This window comes from Trichoderma asperellum, chromosome 1 (assembly GCF_020647865.1).
Source record: "Trichoderma asperellum chromosome 1, complete sequence".
Taxonomy (NCBI): Eukaryota; Fungi; Ascomycota; class Sordariomycetes; order Hypocreales; family Hypocreaceae; genus Trichoderma; species Trichoderma asperellum.
The window spans coordinates 4,616,220-4,634,463 of NC_089415.1; the positions used below are offsets into that span (position 1 = coordinate 4,616,220).

At 48.4% G+C, this 18,244-nt stretch overlaps 7 protein-coding genes across 7 annotated transcripts; all 7 read right to left on the reverse strand.

The window, feature by feature from the left end:
* Window positions 1-316: 316 nt before the first annotated feature.
* Window positions 317-2,310, reverse strand: TrAFT101_001424 (uncharacterized protein). Its single transcript, XM_024899633.2, has 2 exons — window positions 1,597-2,310; window positions 317-1,535 (listed from the first exon to the last, which is right to left on the reverse strand). Exons 1-2 carry the CDS (start codon window positions 2,291-2,293, stop codon window positions 616-618), a joined length of 1,617 nt encoding a protein of 538 aa, XP_024762524.2. The 5' UTR covers window positions 2,294-2,310; the 3' UTR covers window positions 317-615.
* Window positions 2,311-2,780: 470 nt separating this feature from the next.
* Window positions 2,781-5,753, reverse strand: TrAFT101_001425 (uncharacterized protein). Its single transcript, XM_024906240.2, has one exon. It carries the CDS (start codon window positions 5,578-5,580, stop codon window positions 3,172-3,174), a length of 2,409 nt encoding a protein of 802 aa, XP_024762525.1. The 5' UTR covers window positions 5,581-5,753; the 3' UTR covers window positions 2,781-3,171.
* Window positions 5,754-6,099: 346 nt separating this feature from the next.
* TrAFT101_001426 (uncharacterized protein) lies at window positions 6,100-7,569 on the reverse strand. The gene is made up of 3 exons (XM_024899706.2): window positions 7,174-7,569; window positions 6,877-7,106; window positions 6,100-6,818 (listed from the first exon to the last, which is right to left on the reverse strand). Exons 1-3 carry the CDS (start codon window positions 7,427-7,429, stop codon window positions 6,378-6,380), a joined length of 927 nt encoding a protein of 308 aa, XP_024762526.1. The 5' UTR covers window positions 7,430-7,569; the 3' UTR covers window positions 6,100-6,377.
* A 420-nt stretch (window positions 7,570-7,989) lies between these two features.
* On the reverse strand, window positions 7,990-8,903 carry TrAFT101_001427 (uncharacterized protein). The gene is made up of 2 exons (XM_024906241.2): window positions 8,505-8,903; window positions 7,990-8,444 (listed from the first exon to the last, which is right to left on the reverse strand). The coding sequence occupies exons 1-2, from the start codon at window positions 8,868-8,870 to the stop codon at window positions 8,262-8,264; spliced, it is 549 nt and encodes a 182-aa protein (XP_024762527.1). The 5' UTR covers window positions 8,871-8,903; the 3' UTR covers window positions 7,990-8,261.
* A 515-nt stretch (window positions 8,904-9,418) lies between these two features.
* TrAFT101_001428 (uncharacterized protein) lies at window positions 9,419-11,347 on the reverse strand. Its single transcript, XM_024907722.2, has one exon. It carries the CDS (start codon window positions 11,147-11,149, stop codon window positions 9,506-9,508), a length of 1,644 nt encoding a protein of 547 aa, XP_024762528.2. The 5' UTR covers window positions 11,150-11,347; the 3' UTR covers window positions 9,419-9,505.
* Window positions 11,348-12,377: 1,030 nt separating this feature from the next.
* Window positions 12,378-13,025, reverse strand: TrAFT101_001429 (uncharacterized protein; the record flags this gene model as incomplete). Its single annotated transcript, XM_024903556.2, has 1 exon — window positions 12,378-13,025. The coding sequence occupies one exon, from the start codon at window positions 13,023-13,025 to the stop codon at window positions 12,378-12,380; it is 648 nt and encodes a 215-aa protein (XP_024762529.2).
* Window positions 13,026-14,412: 1,387 nt separating this feature from the next.
* Window positions 14,413-15,613, reverse strand: TrAFT101_001430 (uncharacterized protein; the record flags this gene model as incomplete). The annotated part of the gene is made up of 4 exons (XM_024905104.2): window positions 14,413-14,566; window positions 14,673-15,077; window positions 15,139-15,415; window positions 15,508-15,613. The coding sequence occupies 4 exons, from the start codon at window positions 15,611-15,613 to the stop codon at window positions 14,413-14,415; spliced, it is 942 nt and encodes a 313-aa protein (XP_024762530.2).
* Window positions 15,614-18,244: the final 2,631 nt, after the last annotated feature.

Below are 18,244 nucleotides of genomic sequence, written 5' to 3' on the forward strand. Positions count from 1 at the left end.
GTCAGTATGTACTCCTTATTATGGACGAGGATATGCCGCCAGCATGATAAGAAAGGAGAGCTCCTTCATTGACTGTCGCGGCTTTCCCCCCGAACATGGCACGTCAGACGGTTTGGCCTCCGAACAATCACCACTTCAGCATGACGGATGTGCTACGCACCGACTGCCCATTTATGGCAAACCGGGCGAGATGGACACAAACGAGCGAGATTCAAGATCTCATCTAGGGAAGCATGATGCGTCTAGCCGGATTGGGATAATAGGATGTGGTATGCTTACATAATGCGAGGCCGTCTATCTACGGCTTAGCTGGTGGCGAGGAACGATTCCGCTTTTGTCTCGTGCATGCTTGAATAACACCAACTACTGTGTGATTATGACATACGCAGAATACGAAAATCAGCAGTACACTTTCGGCTTCTTTCTCTATATACGGCAGCATCCAATGGCTGATTTATTCGGAGGGCGACCATATCCTATTACTGGCAAGAATCTCGAAATGCATTAGAGGTATCAGACATTATTTCCAAGAGAAGCTCACGCCAGCCCCCGGGACATTGACCACCATTTATATGTATATGTTTTGCTATCTGGTAGCAGAAACTATGAGTGATGCTACGGGTCCTTTGCGTACTCGCTCTTCTTCCTGAGCTTGGGACCGTAGCGCCAAAGCAGAAGCGGCGCAGGACTGAGAATAGCCGCAATGCAGCCCATGATTGTCAATGTCCAATGTACGCCAATGCCCGAGTACATTGGGCGGGTGGCCATGACCATGCCTCCCGCAGCCAAATACCGGACGGCTGTAACGCTTGCAAGAGCGATAGCCGAATGCTCTCCATAGCTGTCTATGATATACTCGTAGCTGCTCACATAGAAGGCGGTCAAGACAACGCCAAAGACAAAACAAGCGCCTAGACCGCACCATATGGATATGCGCGGGTAATTGGTCCAACCGAGCCAGAAGAGACAAATGGGTAGCATGGGCGCCGTGACAATTGCGGGCCATAATCGGAATTCAGGCTCAACATGTGCCCCATGTACGTGTTCCGTATCGTTGCGAGCCCAGCTGTATAAACCTGGTGCACTCAATGTGAAGACTGTTGACCCAACCGCGATGGAGGCAAAACAGCTGCCGGTAAGTCCAGTGGAAAGCTGGTACGTGTCCTTGAAGATGAAGTCAAAGCCTGACAGGGATGTAAAGAGCAGCGTGTATAGCAGTAGCAGGTAAAATCCCAATACCGTTACAATGATTTCTGTTCGGTAAAAGGTAATGCCAAGTTTCGCATTGTGCTTTAGGCGATGAAGAAAATTATTTGCCATTGCGTGCTCGGATGTGAATCGCAGATCGCCAGTCGCACGTCGAAGTTCTTTCGCTTTCCAATCCAAAAGCAGCGGCAAGTATGTTTCTGGGAGAAACAGCGTCGCGACCACGAATGCAACACCAGATATGATTAAAGTCATCCAGTCGGCCCATCGCCAGCCCAGGCTGGGACTGGATACTAGCCATCCGCTCGCTACTGGGGCAGCCAGAGGACCTGTGCCACACAAATCAGCGTCTGTTGGATTGACTTACATATATAAGCGGCCGTCACTTACCTATTACATTGACCCAAGCTATCACTGGGAAAACGAATGCCCTTTTCACATCTCTGAATTGGTCTCTAACGCTCGATCCATTTATTGCTAGGGTGGCACTGGAGAATAAGCCCACAAAGTACCGGCACGTAATACGGCCTCCAAAGTTCGTCGCCATTGCAGATCCAAAGACGAAGAAGAGGTAGCAAAACGTTGCGATCAAGTATACAGGATTTCTCCCCACTGTTTCAGACAATGGACCAGCAAATGGAGCGCCGCTCCCGATGCCAAATAGATACATTGCCGTGTCCAAGTTCTGGGCGACTTGACTGACATGAAAGTGCGAACTTGCTGCTGAATTCGCCATTGATTCAGAAGCGCCTGCCCAGCCCTGGACGAAGATGAGAAACGACAAGATGGCAATGTTCTTACATCGTGAAATCAACGGCCAGTTCTGTGGATTGAGAGGGTCCCCGGGTTCACTTTTGACTAGGATATGCCCCTTGGTTGAACTGCTCGGTTGCTCCTCATCCGAGTTTTGAACGCCAGCCGCGCCATGGAACCAACATGTTCCATTAAGACTTGCAGATGGGTGTCGAGTGCCTTCGAGGTCGATAGAACCTGGAGCTAATAATGGCTTGTCTGTTGATTCTGTCCTTTGTCTGAGCTCTCGATTGACCTGAGCTCTAATTTGGTGACGCTGTCTCAGTGACCACATGGCGAAAAAGGGCACCAATAGACGCTTTCAGCCTAAACTCGTGCTGGCTATTATTGTTTTGATAGGGCCATTGTGCTATTTTAAATTATTGCCTTGACAGTGTTTTGATGTGGATAACGTCAAGTTGACGTCGACATGAGCCCATAACCACTGCAAGGCCACAACGTTGCCTTTACAATTCGTACGTAGTGTAAATTACTACCCTAGATTTGCAAAATCAAAGTAAAGATTTGCCAATGTGCAAATTTCATCCGTAGTTTTATCGAATATCGTCAAAATATCCTGTGATGGTAAAACTGGTATATCCTGTGTTGGCATAGTGCCGAGATACTGTGCTGGGAAATCATCGCACTGATTGATACACATATACTTGTCCTATACATTATTATAGTATAAGTAATGTTTATATTGAAACCGACTGGATCATCTGTTCAACCCATAGGTCTTTGTGACCCAATAGCATCTACTCTGATCGATGCTGAATAGTATCTTCTATGGCTACCCCCCCGCATGGTTCTGTTTTATTATAGATGATGCTCGGTTCCCATCGCCAATTGTTCTATTTACTCTGGGAACGACAAAGTGTCCGTGATGTGAGACTGACAATGTAAGTGATCTACATTCAATCCCAACAAAAATGAAAAAAAACATCTCCCTCTAAAGATGGTTGTTGTGCCAATTCACGTAGGACTGCGTTTTTCCTATTGACTTGATGACTTTTGCTCTTCAATCTATGGCTTAAAGATGTATGAGATGGCACCTGATTCCGAATGATGGTAAAAAAAGAGCCTCCATTCGATGAAATATTCCTAAAATTCACACAAAACCCAGCTAAAAAGAACTGACTACATGCACATAAGCCTCCCGTCTTCATTAAATTAGCTATGCATCTTCCCCAACACTTCTTCGGCCACCACAACTTGCTTCTTCGCAGCCAAGAAGCTGTCCGGGCTCACAGAAATGGAATCAATGCCCGCGTCCACGAGAAACTTTGCAAACTCCGGATGGTCACTCGGGGCCTGTCCGCAGATGCCAATCTTGCAGCCCTTCTTGCGTGCCACGGAAATGGCGTGGGAAATCATCCACTTGACGGCCTCGTCCTGCTCGTCAAAAAGGCCGCCCAGCTCGCCAGAGTCGCGGTCCACGCCGAGCGTCAGCTGCGTCAGGTCGTTGGAGCCAATGGAAAAGCCGTCGAAATGCGCTGCAAAGTCCGCCGCCAGGATCACGTTGGACGGGATCTCGCACATGACATAGACCTGCAGGCCGTTTTCTCCGCGTCTGAGGCCGTTGCGCGCCATGACGTCCAGCACCTTCTCGGCCTCTTTTACGGTGCGGCAGAAGGGCACCATGACTATTGCGTTGTTGAGGCCAATCTTCTCGCGCAGGCGCTTGATGGCCCGGCACTCGAGCGCGAAGCCCTCCTGATATCGCGGCGAGTAGTAGCGGGAGGCGCCGCGGAAGCCAAGCATGGGGTTCTCCTCGTCTGGCTCAAACTCGGCGCCGCCAATGAGCCCGGCGTATTCGTTCGTCTTGAAGTCGCTCAAGCGAAGGATGGCCGGCTTCGGGTACACGGCGGCGCACAGGGCCGCGAAGCCGCGCGAGAGCTTGTCCACAAAGTAGTCGGGCTTGTGGGCGTATCCCGCCGTCAGCTCGGCGATTTGGCGCTTGGCGTCTGCGTCCTTCAGCCGGTCGAAGTGGACGAGGGCCATGGGATGCACCTGGATGTAGTTGCTGACGACAAACTCCATGCGAGCGAGTCCGATGCCATCGGCCGGGAGGCGCCACCAGCGGTAGGCCGCGGCCGGATTGCCCAGATTGAGCATGATCTTGGTCTTGACGTCGGGCAGTCCCGCGACGCTGACTGTCTGGCTCACCACGTCCGAGATGCCTTCGTAGACAAAGCCGCAGTCGCCTTCGGCGCAGGACACGGTCACGTCCTGGCCGCTGTGCAGCACGTAAGTGGCATTGCCCGTGCCGACCACGGCGGGGAGGCCGAGCTCGCGGCTGACGATGGCGGCATGCGAGGTGCGTCCCCCATGATCTGTGATGATGGCCGCGGCTCGCTTCATTATAGGGACCCAGTCGGGATCCGTCGCTTCCGTCACGAGGATGGAGTTGTCGATAAACTGGTTTATATCCGCCGGCGATGAAACGAAGCAGATCCGTCCTGAGAGCGCCGCCTCGCCAACCGAAAGACCAGTGACCAGGACACGTCCTTTATTGTTGACTTTGTAAGTCTTGAAGACACTGGCGTCATGATGCGAATGCACAGTTTCCGGCCGGGCCTGCACAATGAACAGCTTGCCCGTGATGCCGTCCTTGGCCCATTCCATGTCCATGGGGCATCCGTAGTGCTCTTCAATGGTACACGCCCAACGCCCCAACTGCAAGATCTCGTCATCATTGAGCACAAAAGAGTGTTGCTCTGCCTTTGACGTGGGCACGTTGCGCGTTGGCATCTGCTGGTCTCCATAAACCAGCTTGACCCCCTTATCGCCTCGCTTCTTCTCTAGGATAGGGCTGAGCTTGGGATTGGAGAGGAGCGGCTTGAAGACCTGGTATTCATCCGGGTTAACAGTTCCTTGTACAATGTTCTCGCCCAGGCCCCATGCTGCGTTGATGAGCACAATCTTGTCGAAGCCGCTTTCGGTGTCGATGGAGAACATGACACCGGAGCCGCTGATATCAGAGCGAACCATGCACTGAATACCGATGGAGAGCGCAACACTCATCTGATTAAAGCCTTTGACCCGGCGATAGCTCATCGCTCTGTCGGTAAACAGCGACGCATAGCACCGGCGGCAGGCATCCAGGAGAGCTTCATCGCCAGAGATATTCAGATACGTCTCTTGCTGGCCAGCAAAGCTTGCATCAGGCAGGTCTTCAGCAGTCGCACTAGATCTGACGGCCACGCCGAGCTTCTTGGCGCCTATCTTGTCCGAAAGATCATGATATGAGGCTATGATTGCTGTTGCCGCATCGGTCGGCCACGTACCGCGGAGAAACAGGTTGCGGGTTGATTGGCCGGCTTCGGCAAGAGATATCTTACCTGCTTCCCATTCCGCCACCAGCATGGCCATCTTGTTTCGTATCCCGTTGAAATCGACATAGTGCCAGTACATGCGCGAAGTCGTAGCAAAGCCTGGCGGGACTGGTATTCCTTTAGCACTCAGGGCACCGATCATCTCGCCGAGTGAAGAGTTCTTCCCGCCAACTGAGTTGACATCTTTGCGTGTCAAATGCTCGAAGTTGAGGACCAGGGGTCCTGGTGTAGAGCTACCATTCATTGTTTTTCGACGCTTCCTAAATTGCCGTCGTATAAAGGAAGCTACACGTAGTTTTAGCGATTCAGTCAACAACTATTATGCGATATCAAATAATATAGCATTGGATAGTCGCCTATAGTCAATTATCTCGAGCTAAATAAAGAGGGGCAGCATGCGAGTATTCCAAGAATATATACACTCTTAATAAGAGGGCTGGATACTGTGTTTGTTCTGATATACTACCCTGCTGTCCTACTCTTAAGGCATATCAAAGCCCTCGGGAACTTTTTTATGGCACCACTGTAGAGGAGAGGCTTATAACTAAACTAAAATCATATCACTTTAGAGTTTGAGGGCTCAAACTTAAGTGTTGTCATCTGATGCCACATCAGGTGAATTGGTTTGACGGCAGAATATTCAAGCGGCAGCATCTGAAAGTAGCCAAACTTGTAACTCATTTGCTCCTCTAGTTACATCCTGAGTCAGAATCATGATTTGTACTATGGTTAACAGAGCTCGAGCGAGAATATTCAGAATACCCCGACCAGCAAAGTGGTGACATATCTGTTTGGTGGTGAATTTGAAGATAAACATTTGTACAAATACGGCAAATGCATTAAGATAGCCTATTAGACTGGATTAAAGAAGGTGAATTGATAGCCCATCAAAATGCCTTCATTACTACCTATAACCTAGATTTCAATTTGTACCTTACAATCACGTTCATCAGCAGTTCAACAAGCCCTACTACATGTTATGCGTCAGTTTTTCTCTTCCTGTTTTTCGCATTCTCTTAAATTTTTTAATATCCTTGATACTTAGTTGCTATTATTCACTTGATCAATCATCGCCTTGAGTGCGGTTGCTGAATCGGTTATCTGAGCGTCTTCCTCAAAACTCAGCGGCATCTGGACTTTGCGTGTGACTCCCTTTTTGCCGAGAACTACAGGCAAGCTGAAGCAACAACCCAGAGTCGGCTGGAAGTGGCTAATAGGATGAACGGTGCCCTTGTCTTGAATGATGGCACAGCAAATGCTGGATACGACGGATCCGATGCCAAAGGGAGTTGCCCCTTTAGCCCGAACTATGCTCTGTGATCGGTGCTTGCACTCGTTGGAAAGATCGGAGCGATTGATCACGTCCTCTTTCGAGAGAGATTCGTTGATTGGGACGCCGCCAATTGTTGCGGCAGACCATGCCGTCACCTGCGATTCTCCTTGCACCCCCAATACGAACAAGTCAATTGACTTTGCCGCGACCTGATGAATTCGTTAGCATGGGCTAGATTCTGTGTACAGCTCCGTTAGGCGCGCATACTCCAATTTTGTCCGCCAACATCCCTCGGATTCGCATAGAGTCCAAATACGTGCCAGAGCCTAAGACTTGAGACGGCGGAAGCTTGGAGAGTTGTAGGGCAAGGGATGTAAGTAAGTCGACAGGATTTGACACGACAAGTAGGACAGCGTCTGATTTGAAAGGCGTCATTGCGTCGACAATGGTCTTGACGATTGAGATATTTCGATAGGCATATTCGAGATTAGTTTGACCTACGAAGTCTGTATAAGCTGAGGCATTCAAGCTCCTGAACTGGCGGGAATTTTCCCTAATGCTTACCTATAGTGTGTCTTGATCCTGCAGTAATTACTATGATGTCGCATTGGCCGGCCTCGTGATGGCTCGCCGCTCGTACCCTTGTCCGGCTGTTGCAGCTATACGCTACATCCGAGAGATCGCAAACCTGGCCGTCTCTCAGACTCACATTATCGTCAACCAAGAGCAGCTCAGTGGCGATTGAGCCTAGAATAATTGCATAAGCGGCAGCGGCGCCAACTTGGCCGACTCCGACAATCGCAATTCGGGATCCAAGCATTTTGGCTGTTAATTGAGAATGAAAGTTATTTTGTTCCTACAAGCTAGAACTGAATGACAAAGTCGTTCCTTTTTTTAAAATTACAATCAGAAGCAGAGTGAGTTACAGCCTTGTTTTATGCTTGTGTAGTTTATAAGCCGAGTTTGCAGAAAACGCATAATGTTCAGCCGTGTAAATAATGAATGGGCTGGCTGCTATGCTTTAAATGACGGTTGAAGTTTATATCAGCAGCTTGACAGCTCATCAGCCACAAAACCAAAGTCGAGTCACTGTTCAGCCTACTTTGCTCCACTAGCCAAGGCTACCGGCCGGGAATGATTTGAGCTTATTTTGTCCATCACCTTTAAGTGGCAAATATGCTTCGAGGCTATCAAGAGAAATCAGGAGATAATTTTCTGACAAGGCACGCTGGCGTCCGAAATGGAGCACACACACTGTATATGAATCGGCTATAGCTTGGTCACGGTTGAAGATGTTAAGTAAGAACGACGTAACCGATCGGCTTGTTATTTTTCATAGCAGATTGCCATTTGATCAAGGACGGTTGGCGCATAACGCACGCCGTTTTTGAGCGCCATTCCAGCCAAGACAATTCTTTTAGTGATAACCAATCGCACAACGTAGATATTGTTATTGGGAGCCTAACAAGAAGGGAGAAATCTACATAGTTTCTTAATAATGCCATATATATCAAATTTGACTAATTTTACATGAGCAGTGAAATCTTTAACTCGTTTGCGCCATCATTCATCACAGCAAGGACAGAGGCCGCGCGGAGCATTCCAACATGAGCAATTTGTGCAGTAACCGTACTCCATCTCCTATCCGGGACTTATGAAATAGAAACCACATGCTTGGCAGAGTCGTCATCTAGCTTTTTCGGTATGTGTATAGTAAGGACGCCGTTTTCAAGCGCCGCGGTGGTGCCATCCTGCTGGACACGCTGCGGAAAGGTGAACGAGCGGTAGAATTCGCCTATATTTCTCTCCGCAACCCAGTATTTGACACTGTCGTGCTGCGTAACCTCAAAGTCAGCCTCTCAAGATCGGATGATTATCACTTTCAATCTCATTACCTCTGTAGGCTTTGTATCTTTTGTTGCAGTATCATCGGGTGCATCGTCCTTGTCGCCTTGGTTGGAAGGTGACTGGTAGGAGTTTTCAACAAAGCCACTAACTTCCAGTGACTTATTTCCCTTGAACTGGATTTTGACGTTTTCTTTTTTGACTCCAGGTAACTCTCCATGGAGCTCAAAACTGTTGCTCAGCTCTCTCACATCGAAAATGGGGAGGAAAGCTTGGCCCAGGTGGGGCCCGCGATTGCCATGGATTGAGTGGCTGAAACGAGGGAACGAGTCGAGGTGTTTATCCATGTCTTGGAAAAACCTCAACGTGGAAGGGAAATTCCGGATAGAGGCAGTTGGCTGATTAATGGTCGCCATAGTGTTTGACGATTATATGGTCAAAATAGGTGCAGTAGCATGAGAAATGCTTTTGTGAAAATCGCAGTGGAGGATTGATGAGTCTAATATTTAAATAGATATGACGACAGCTACTTCGGAAGATAAGCTTTTACGGAATCGTACTTTACATCAATTGTTATGCCACATTACTTACAGTGGCTTCCAGAGCGATATTACTATAACGCCATGGTATGATTAAGAATCGCAGCGGTAGATCATGCCATGCATAACTCTGGCTGAACTCTAGTTGTTCGTCATGGCTCAGCTCCAACCACCCTTTTGAATGGCGGTTACTACATCTTCATTGTCCTCCTTTGGCATACAACCTGTGTAATAGACGAGGTTTTTTTGGCTTGGAGATGCTAATCAATGCATCAATACCAATGCTGGTGTTGTCTATTGACTCAAACACACCCGCCAGACCAATATTTGGCCAATTAGCCTAGTGCTATAATTTATTCCAGTGTGATATACCAGCTGGCTTATCAGATTGATTGCATCTACGCCTGAACATAACGTTCTCACTACTCGCATTTGCTGAACAAGCTTTCTGCTTACAAGTAAAAACCAATGAATACATCATTAAATAAGCTAAGAATACAACCAATAAAGCTTCAAATCTTAATCCCCCCTTCGACTACTGTTTTTAATCCACCGTCAAGATTTACTACATTAAATCCTCTCTGACTGAGGATACGGTAAGCCAAGTATCCTCGGTAGCCCACTGAACAGTATACAAGAGTCGGAATGGAATTATCAATCTTAGATACCCGATCACGTAGCGTCCCAATTGGCAAGTTGATTGCATGCGGGAGGTGGCCAGTTGCAAACTCGTCAGGTGAGCGAACATCAACGACTTGCCAGGCACTCAGATTCTCGACACTGATGTCTTCGGCGTGCACAAGCTTATAATCCCCGCGAAGCAAATTGGAGCTTACAAACCCAACCATGTTCACGGCATCCTTGGCCGAACCATACGGCGGCGCGTAGCTTAGCTCGAGATGTTCCAAGTCAAGGACTGTCATGCCAGCCTGCATCGCGGTCGCCAGGACGTCAATGCGCTTATCGACGCCAGCCATTCCCACTGCCTGCACTCCCAGAATACGGCCTGTGCCTCTTTCGAAGGCTGTCTTGATCGTAATCGGATGAGCGTCGGGATAATAGCTTGCGTGGTGCGGAGGATGCACTGTGACCCAGAGTGGCTCTTGTCCGAGACGACGCAGCGCTGCGACGGACAGGCCTGCTAAACCGACTGTTAAATCAAAGACTTGGCAGATGGTTGTGCCAATATTGCCGCGATAGTGCACCGGCTTGCCGGCGATATGATCTGCGGCGAGTCGGCCCTGTCGATTTGCTGGCCCCCCTAGAGCAACCACGCATGGCTGTTTTTGAATCATATGCTTAGTCTCAACCATGTCTCCCACGGCATATATATCTTCATCAGACGTCTCCATGTGTGATTCGACTTTGACTCCTTGCTTTCCCACTTCCAGACCGGCCAGCTTTGCCAGTGAAGTTTTCGGCGTCACGCCAGCAGCTAGAATGACCATATCGGCAGGAATCTCTCTTCCATTTCTAGCCATAACAACGTACGACTTTTCAATTCTCCTTACGGTGTCGTTTAGGAATAGCCTTACGCCGTTACGCTTTAGTTCTGCATGAAGAGCCTGCGCGATATCGGCATCGAGTGGAGGCAAGACGTGTGTCCCTTGTTCGACAATGGATACCCCAAACTTCATCTTCCGCAAGTTTTCGGCGGCTTCAAGACTTATGTATCCGCCTCCAATGATGCAAACATCTGTGGGGCATCGCTGTAGCATGAGCGTTCTAATCGCTTGCAGATCCGAGAGAGTCCGGAGAGTGACTACATGGTCCTGATCCACTCCGGTGATCTGCGGCCGTATTGCGTCTGTGCCTTGGGATAAGATGAGCTTGTCATAGTCGACTCGCCGAATCTCAGCCTCTCCAGCAGTTCGTGTGCAGACTTGCTCATTTATGCGGTCAATCTCAACAACTTCTGTGTTGAGATAAACATCAATGTTGAAGACTTCCTTGAAGTATTCGGGCGTATGTAAAACTAGAGCGGCATCATCTCTTATGACCTTGCTCAGAGCATAAGGTATACCGCAGTTGGCGTAGCTAGCGTAAGGTCCTTTTTCAAACACTGTAATCGTGGCCGATTCGTCAAGACGGCGCATGCGGGTGGCAGCGGACATGCCTCCGCCAACACCACCGATTATGACGATCTTTTTCGACATGATGGAAGATTATATTCTCTTGGGAAGAATATCTGGTTTATAAACGAGGTATTTGATTGTAGTTGAAAAGCGATAAGGTAATATCAGTATCGTTCCCTATGGCCGTAAATTGCTTTCTAGTTCTCCTCTGGAAACCAAACCGTATATTACCTTCTATTTCTATGTCTGCGTCTATTTCCTCAGACCTCAGTGGTCTGATTGACGACTGATTTGAGGGTCTAGATGCTGGTCTACGCCATAGCTACTAGCGACCATCCATTTATGTGAGGCTGATAACATGACGTTTCTTATGTGTTGGAAACTACGTGCGTTGCCTGATTGTCCTGCGTATAGCCTATTCATTTCCGGTGGTGCATCATGCCATAATAACCGCCACCGCGCTTGGCACTGTGTGATATTAAACTCTAATAACCATAATGGCGATAAGAAAAGTTTTATAGTTTTACTAACCGTTTGGCAGCCAGCTTATAATGGAGAGGTTAGAGCCGTGGTTAGCTGTGAAATGCGCAGAAAAGTAAATTTTCCTAGCTGTGGCGCTCTCATACGATAGCTACGCACTTCTCCTACACAAACACCACATAACATCATTTGTTTATGATAGCAGTTCAAGCAAGTAATCGTTGTTATAATAATAGTCATAAATGGTACTTCAATGGCTCGTAGTTATGAAGAATGTATCTTGTCGAATCATGGGTTTTATAACGTCATGACCAAACTACGTGCCCTAGGGCATAAAGTATGGCAATATAGATGACATGTATGTATTAATTAATGGTAATAGACTTGGTTTCAACTTGCCCTAGAAACACTGTCCAGATATTAGTTGAGGCTGTTTGCTGTAGGACAATTTGCATTCTCCCTTTCAAGAACGAATAGTCAGTGCTTGTTGCTTGCCTATTCCAATAATGAACTGGATGAATATTTGTATTAGTTTCACGTTTGCTGTTTTGATGTCACTTATATTTGCTGCTATGTTGTACACACCGCAATATTCAAGGGTTGATTTCTTCACATGGCGTGCATATTCATGACACATATCACTCGTTCGCACCATCATCACTATAAGTGTATCCTGCCCAAGCAGCCATTTGGATGAAACGTCAGTCTCCCCAAAGACGGTTTGATTGAAAGTTTATTAACATCTCCAGTTCTATCTTCTCCTTATTGACGATGCATTCGAGTTGACAATCAGCTCTAGAGCAAGCACAAAACACACCTGTCTATCTATTTACAGCATTGCAACAGCGGCGGCAACACCAACAGCCAGGACGGATCCGAGGACGCCGGCAGCGGTAGGAGCAGCACCGTTGGCGGGAACGGTGCTGCTTGGGTGAGCGCCAGACGAGGTACCGTTGCGGCCAGGGGTGCCAGGGGTGCCAGTGGAAAGACCCTTGGAGGCTGTGGCCATGGATGAGGCGCTGGAGACGACGGGAGCCGCGGTGGTGGGAGCAGTGTTGGCGGCCGGGGCAGACTCGGAAACGGCCACAGAGGTAGCCAGAGTCGTGGCCTGGGCGGTGGCCTTGACGGTCACCTGGGTCCCGGCGCCAGTAGCCGAGGCCTCGACGGAGGACGTAGCGGCAGCATCGACAGCCTGGGTCTTGAGGTCGAGGTAGCTAGGCGAGTAGGTCGCGGTGCCCGAGTACAGAGGGCAGCCAGGGACATCGGTCTTGGGGGGAGCACGGCCGCCACCGCAGTCCAGGATGTCGCAGAGCTCGCCGGTGCCGGGGACGTACCAGATACGGCTGGCGTAGGCGTCGTAGCCGGGCAGGCCGCTGGGCTGGACGACGGTGTCGGTGTAGGTGCAGCCGGCAAGGTCAGTCTTGCCAAAGGCCGAGGCGGCCAAGAAGAGAGTCGCGGCGAGAGATCGAACAGCCATGGTTGATAGTTTGTTGTTGACGAGTTGGACTTGTAAGTGAAAAGCGAACTGGCGAGTGTATTATTCAGTTGACGTGGATTCAACAGCCTAAGCTTTCAGCAGCAAATGAGCGAATGGACGATCACCGGAGCAATCTTGGAAATGAGCGAATGACTGGCAGAAACAAGAACTGAAGGCGCGTTTGCACGGCCATGGCGCCCTTTTAATGAGAATCCCGAGTCTTGGCCAACGTGCCGTTGGTGGGCTCCAGTTTGCCCGCAGCCTCCGGGTCTACCAAGATGAGACGCCGCTAACTGGGGCCCGTTCAGGCAATGGCCGAGCCACGGGCCCTGAAATCTGGAAATTCTCCTACTTGATGGAATGGTCCGATGTGGTATCGCTCGCTTTGCAATTGCCCCCTTTTTCTTTTTGGTGCTGGAGATGGAATATCCGTGTCTTTTCCTGGCTGCCGCTCGGCGCTTCTCGAGTTGCCACATGCTACATGTTTAGAGTGTTCTTTAGAATCCAACTCGCCACGAGCACGGATCATTTAAATTGCCCCATTAGCTTACAATTAACAATGCATTCTATACGAGAACTGGGAAAAAAAAACCTGGCTAGCCATGAGAGTGGAGTGGTGATGAGGCCTAAATCATGAACGAACTATTGAGCGCTACTAGTTTTTATATCCGGAGCTAAGGTCAGCTCAATGACAGGAATTGCGGTCTATTGATACACCGAATAGTAAAACAATATGCTTGGAATACAACACTACATAACTCATTGAGCCTATCCCTAATTTCGAAAAGCCAAAGAAGAATGATGGTAGGTATTCCAAACGATGATGGCTGTTCACGACGTTGGGAATATTCTAGAACATGTATCCGCACAAGCCGCAAAAGGGCCCTCAGAATTTTTTTTACAGCGAGTCATTAGAAAGTCTAATGTTCCAAAACACTAGGCGTATCATGGCATGGCAACCCCTATTTTTAGATCCTCTCAAATCCTTCTTGGGGATTAGCGAATTGGGAAATAGAAGGGAAAGCTTCGGATAGAATCTTACTTATCGCTTGCCTGAGGCCCGGTTGAGCGTCGCTGTTAATAATCGAGTTTTTGGGCCAACGGTAACTGGAGAATGACAATTTATATATCTTGATGCCGAATAAGATTCGTCGATTCGAGACCTTAAGAAACATCAATCCATTCTTTACATGTGAACCTGCTTTCCTCTCCCTCCTTCCCCTAATATTAGCTTAACACCTTATGTACCGGAAACCCCATCTGTTTATATATGAATTCTGTTCTTTTTCCTTCCCATCATAGGTAACTATCGGTGCTTTCTTTGTTCCTCAACGAGGATACCGCTAAACTACAATATGTGCAATGCATCTCTTCATACATGGCTATCTTAGGGTCTCTGAGGTTGTTTTGTTAGCATAGCACCTCGTTCTGCTGGCATTATGGCTCCTGGCGCCGGTTTATTTCTAGCCTTAAAATCGTCGCAGATTTCTTCATTCGTCACAAACTCGACCCCCTCGTGCTTTTTGAAGTGTTCAATGAGCCTTGTGAGTTGCATTCTTTATCAGTATAAAGGCAGGATATAGCAGAGGAGGCTCTTTTTTGCTCTTGAATTCAGTTGTGGGGAAGGATACATTTCTTTTTACGTACCTCTCATGCATGAGCAAAGCATGCGGATGGCCCGAAACATCTGGGTGGATCGTCACGGGGAAAATGAATTCATCATATTCTCGATAAAAGTAGTCAAAATGATCGCGCCATATGTCCTCAACATCTCGGGCGTTGACAAAGCCATGGCTGTTTGGTGCTTTCTTGATGAACATCATTGGTGGCAAGTCATCCAGATACCAATTTGATGGAATCTCGACCAAGCCTGTGTCAGTTCCCATATCAAGGGGCTTCATCCACTCCTCGGCATTTTTGGAATAGTCAATTTTGGTCCATGATGCTCCCACAGGAAGATAGTAGGCCTGACAGTCATGGTGGCTCATGCTACTGTCGTACTCGATTCCATAGTCTAAGAGAAGTTGAGCACCTTCGCGACTGGTTTCCCACCTGCAAAAGCGTCAAAATGCCTGAATCGCGCCAGGGGCTCACGACAAAAGCTTAAACTTACCATGGTGCGACACTACCCCTGGGCGGTTTGCCGGTAAACTCCGCGAGCTGGCGGTACGTCTTATCTAATACTTGCCGCTGTTGCTCTATCGTCATGGCGGTCGGATTCTCGTGAGAGTAGCCATGCAGGCCAATCTCATGGCCAGCATCTCTCACGGCCTTCATATCTTCTGGGAACGAGTCGAGGCTGTGTCCTGGGATGAACCAAGTGGTCTTGATGTCATATTTGCGAAAGAGCTTGAGCAACCGCTGTGTGCCAACAGTACCAGCAAATATGCCTAATCACAGTAAGAAACAAAAAGAAAAATATGGCAAAGTATTATAAGAACGTCTATATTCTTGAAATTGTCATTACACATATAGTACCTACCTCGGCTGATATCGTTGGTCGAATCCTCTCCGCCATAGGAGCCCAGCCGGCCTGCAACAGCGTCGACGTGAACTCCATAACTAACGAGCACTCTCTTTTTGCCCATTTTAATAATTCAACAAAAGCTCGATAGATGTGACAGCTTAATAGAGCTTGATTTTTCTAATAGATGAGACTCAGATACAGAGAGATGGAAACCATATGCACACATTGTCGACAAAAGGGTGGAGAAAAGGTGCGAGGAACGTCATATCACAGCTATCTAATGGCGGGGTCGTCGAGCGAAGATGCTAATCTACAAACACCCGCCTTCTTAGGTAATACACGTCTTTATGCGGGCTCATATACACGATAATGTTCAACCTTTGTGAGCCACATTGTCGTCATGAAGACGGTGAAACATGTTAACAGAGTTGTTCGCTATAGTAATTGGTATATAGTATGGGGGTATCTACTTATAGGCCCAGAGTTTCGGCTCCAGATCGGCCCGCCACCAAAGTCTACCTCTCAACTAGCATGGATTCATAATAATCTCTTGAAGATCAATAATCATCATCTGGCGGTATTAGGCTAAGGTGGTGTTGAGCTTTTGTTGTACTTTGTATTGTTCTACCTACTACAATGTAAGGGCGGCATTGCTGCTGGCAGAAGTCCTGCCAATCTTGGACAGGTCGGGCTTTGCGTGATGACTGGCTGCAGATTGCTAATAAATAGCGTCTTGCTTGGCATTTCTTAATGCGCTTTGCCTACTGGATCTTCTGCATAATGACAACGTCTGTTGGTCGGGCTCATTTGGCAGCTCGCTTTGCACTGCACTTTTGCGTTTCTGGGCGCTCGGGTCTAGAACGGCGGCCAAGGCTCTCAAAAGGCACGGGAGAATTCATGGCGCACTAAGCGCCCTTTCAAGGTGCCTACTTCGTCGTAGGTGGCGTCCATATTGATCGGAGGGTCGATCCGTTCCGGGAGAGGACGCCACAGGGCTCTTGGGCCGATTCGACACGGAGGAGCCGAGGAGACGGAGCTTTGCAAAGGGTTGGAAAAAAACAGCAGCCTGCTTAGGGAAGCCAAGTTGGCTGATGCCAGACATTGACAGCTTAGAATGTCATGTCCTGATATTGCTAGCAGGCAATATGTATATTGGAAGTTGCCTACGGTTCAAAACACTCCCATTTAGGGCCAATATGCGCCGGTTGGATACCTGCGGGGTACTCTGCAGAGCGTGCTTGGAGATAGTCGACGCACAGACCAAACTTTCTTTATAGCGCCAGGCTGATCTCCCGCCCCCAAAAAGAAAGTGATCTTCCAATCGTGTACTTAATAATGTATGCATAATCATACAAGTACATGTATTTAACCCTGCTCCTACCGCTTCGAGACCGTCAGCGCCGTGTGCAAGACGCTCCTGGAAACATCTCCGGCATGGCCTGGAGCATCGCATCACGGGCCAAGGACCAAGTACTGCTTTTGCAAAGGACCCGGCAAAAGGTCTTCTAGCTTTCATCAAACTGCCTAGGGAGATACGGTTGCAGATACAGTCGCCGATAAGCATCAATTTGCACTTGTTGCCACCCCACTTCCAGGGGCAGCCAACCAACTTGCATGCCTGTCTCTGCATGGCTCTATTGCCTCTGTAGGCTTCGTATAGCAGAGTCTCGCGACGAGGACAAAAGTCCCATCAGATGCAGACGAGACAAGGCACCATCCTATGGACATCTGCCACCAAGCGGCCCGCGATCCTGTTGGAACCAACAACACCTGGACCGGCCTCGGATCGGCCATCGCCCTCCAGCGCTTGGCATCGCCTTGCTGTGGGAGGCGCAGTCGCTTTGTCTCACTGTAATCTCAGGTTGGCCGCACTGCATTTCACATGGAACATGTCCTTCAAAAGTTCCTTTTGCTCTCGGCATCCTTTTGCCAAGCCTCTATCTCTGTGTCTTGCCTTGCTCCATGTAGCCGGCTGGAGTCGCACATAATCTTCGCAAAAAAATTGAACAACAGCACACTGTCCGACCCTGTCCTACTAACCTCAAGCCATAGCGTGGGATTGATGTTTGTTTATTTGGTTTCCAGTATTGATCGTACCGGCATTCACTACTCTAAATTCTATGCGCAGTCGCGGCATGAATCAAGATATGGCTTTATACCCCTGCCTCTATCTAGACAGCCCATTTTCTAGAAAGAAGACCTCTTACTCCGCCGTATATGGCAGCCAAAGATGTTTACAAAGAGCTTGATCAGCGATATCTGCTTTGAATAAACACATGATCAAGCAAAGACATGGCATTCATCGCTATGCTGTTGGTAGAAGAGGGGTTTCGCTCAGGCCAAGACGCTATGATTCCATGAGCGCGTATTCTTATCAAAAGGTCCCATGGTTAAATGGTTCTTGGCGCTCGATATCAGTCCCTCATTTGTCGGAACAACATCATTAAACGCCAGTAATATGCTTATTAAAAAAAAGAGAGAAAAACGAAAAGAAAGAGAAAGAGAGAGAGAATAATGCTAGATATAAATGTTAATTTTAGACATTATAACCACTTGAAGCAAGACGAGATCCGACAATGGACATAGAATGTAACAGTCAGATGGTCAAGATCGTGCTCCATAGCGGAGAGCTTACCATCAATGCTACGTTCAGCATATACAGATTGCTCACCATCTACAATTGATAAACTCCTCATGCAAGATTTGCATGTAAACAATCTTTACGGGCGCGCCGAGACCCTTGGCATTCTGA

Bases quoted from the DNA above. Each gene is read 5' to 3' on its own strand.
- TrAFT101_001424 (XM_024899633.2), bottom strand. From the start codon at position 2,293: ATGTGGTCACTGAGACAGCGTCACCAAATTAGAGCTCAGGTCAATCGA. The intron at 1,536-1,596 runs GTAAGTGACGGC...TGTGTGGCACAG, and splicing joins AGCTTGGGTCAATGTAATAG to GTCCTCTGGCTGCCCCAGTA.
- TrAFT101_001427 (XM_024906241.2), bottom strand. From the start codon at position 8,870: ATGGCGACCATTAATCAGCCAACTGCCTCTATCCGGAATTTCCCTTCC. The intron at 8,445-8,504 runs GTAATGAGATTG...GAGGTTACGCAG, and splicing joins AAGATACAAAGCCTACAGAG to CACGACAGTGTCAAATACTG.
- TrAFT101_001428 (XM_024907722.2), bottom strand. From the start codon at position 11,149: ATGTCGAAAAAGATCGTCATAATCGGTGGTGTTGGCGGAGGCATGTCC.
- TrAFT101_001426 (XM_024899706.2), bottom strand. From the start codon at position 7,429: ATGCTTGGATCCCGAATTGCGATTGTCGGAGTCGGCCAAGTTGGCGCC. The intron at 7,107-7,173 runs GTAAGCATTAGG...CAGACTTCGTAG, and splicing joins AGGATCAAGACACACTATAG to GTCAAACTAATCTCGAATAT. The intron at 6,819-6,876 runs GTATGCGCGCCT...CGAATTCATCAG, and splicing joins TGTTGGCGGACAAAATTGGA to GTCGCGGCAAAGTCAATTGA.
- TrAFT101_001425 (XM_024906240.2), bottom strand. From the start codon at position 5,580: ATGAATGGTAGCTCTACACCAGGACCCCTGGTCCTCAACTTCGAGCAT.